Source organism: Fukomys damarensis, unplaced genomic scaffold, assembly GCF_012274545.1.
Source record: "Fukomys damarensis isolate Sample0158 unplaced genomic scaffold, DMR_v1.0_HiC HiC_scaffold_18, whole genome shotgun sequence".
NCBI classification, from domain to species: Eukaryota; Metazoa; Chordata; class Mammalia; order Rodentia; family Bathyergidae; genus Fukomys; species Fukomys damarensis.
Window position 1 is genome coordinate 42725401 of NW_022900930.1, and position 933 is coordinate 42726333.

General features: G+C 59.8%; 1 protein-coding gene across 2 annotated transcripts in view; it reads right to left on the bottom strand.

Annotated features, from left to right (window-relative positions):
- The window catches only part of Gfra2 (GDNF family receptor alpha 2), a 93068-nt gene extending 92250 nt beyond the window's left edge, over positions 1–818 (bottom strand). The window contains exons 1-2 of one of the 2 annotated variants that reach the window (XM_010624558.2): positions 574–818; positions 84–157 (exon numbers count right to left, since the gene is read on the bottom strand). In XM_010624558.2, the coding sequence (XP_010622860.1) occupies positions 84–123 (40 nt within the window). In that variant the 5' untranslated portion in view covers positions 124–157; positions 574–818. Of the gene's footprint in view, positions 1–83 lie in introns of both variants that reach the window. The other variant, XM_010624554.2, reaches the window with a different exon arrangement.
- Between the last annotated feature and the right edge of the window lie 115 nt (positions 819–933).

Genomic DNA, 933 nt, shown 5'->3' on the forward strand with positions numbered 1-933 from the left:
TCCTGCGGCGCCCACCCCGCTCGCCCCCAGCGGTCCCTGCTTTTCGCCAGCGCCCAAGCGCGCGACCGCCAGCAGGTACTCACCTAAAAGGAAGAAGAGGCAGAAGGCGTTTGCCAAGATCATGTTAAATAAATCCCACAGTTATTTTGTCCTTCTCCTTTAGGTTAAAAAAATGAAATAAAAAAAATTTAAATCAGAAATAACAGCCAAGCAGTGGTAATCAGCCCCGAATCCAATGCGGAGATTCCAGCCTGTCCGCCCGCTAAAGATCCCGAGTCCTGAGATTCTCGCCTCTGGCTGGAGGGGGTGGGGTGGGAGGCGGGCGGTGGGCTGCCCTCGACGCCCCCCCTTGCCCACCAAAATCAAACACGCGTCGCTGTGTGTCTGGCTGCTTTATAAGCCAACGGCCGGTCCTGAGGTCAGCCCTCCCCTCACTCGTCCGGGAAGGCGCGAGTCCCCGCGGGTCCAATTCCCCAGCGCGCCCCGGAGGGGTTTGGGAGGTGGGGGCGAGGCGATCGGAGAGTGCAGAGCTGGAAGGAGGTGGCCAGGGAGGGGGTCAGAAAAATTGCCAACCGGAAAGAAATCCACCGACGGGCGTGAGCGCCAGGAACAATCCAGTCAGAGCTTCGAAGACAGGAGACCGGAGTCGCTTCTTTCGTACCAAGACGAAGAAAAGACTCCCAAAAATAAAATAAAATCTTCTGATAACCCTTGCTCGCTCACTTTTTTCCTAGTGGAATTCCAGTGGCCGTGTGCCTCGGCGCGCGTCTTTCCTCGCCCTCCCTCTCCGCTCCTCTCCTCTCCCTCGCTCGCGCTCTCTCCAGCTCTCCCTCGCTCTCCTCTCTCCCTCCCTTCTCCCCCTCTCCCTGCTCCTCCCTCCTCCCGCCTCCTCCCCCCCTGCGCGGCTCCCTCGCCGCTGCTCTCGCGCCCGCG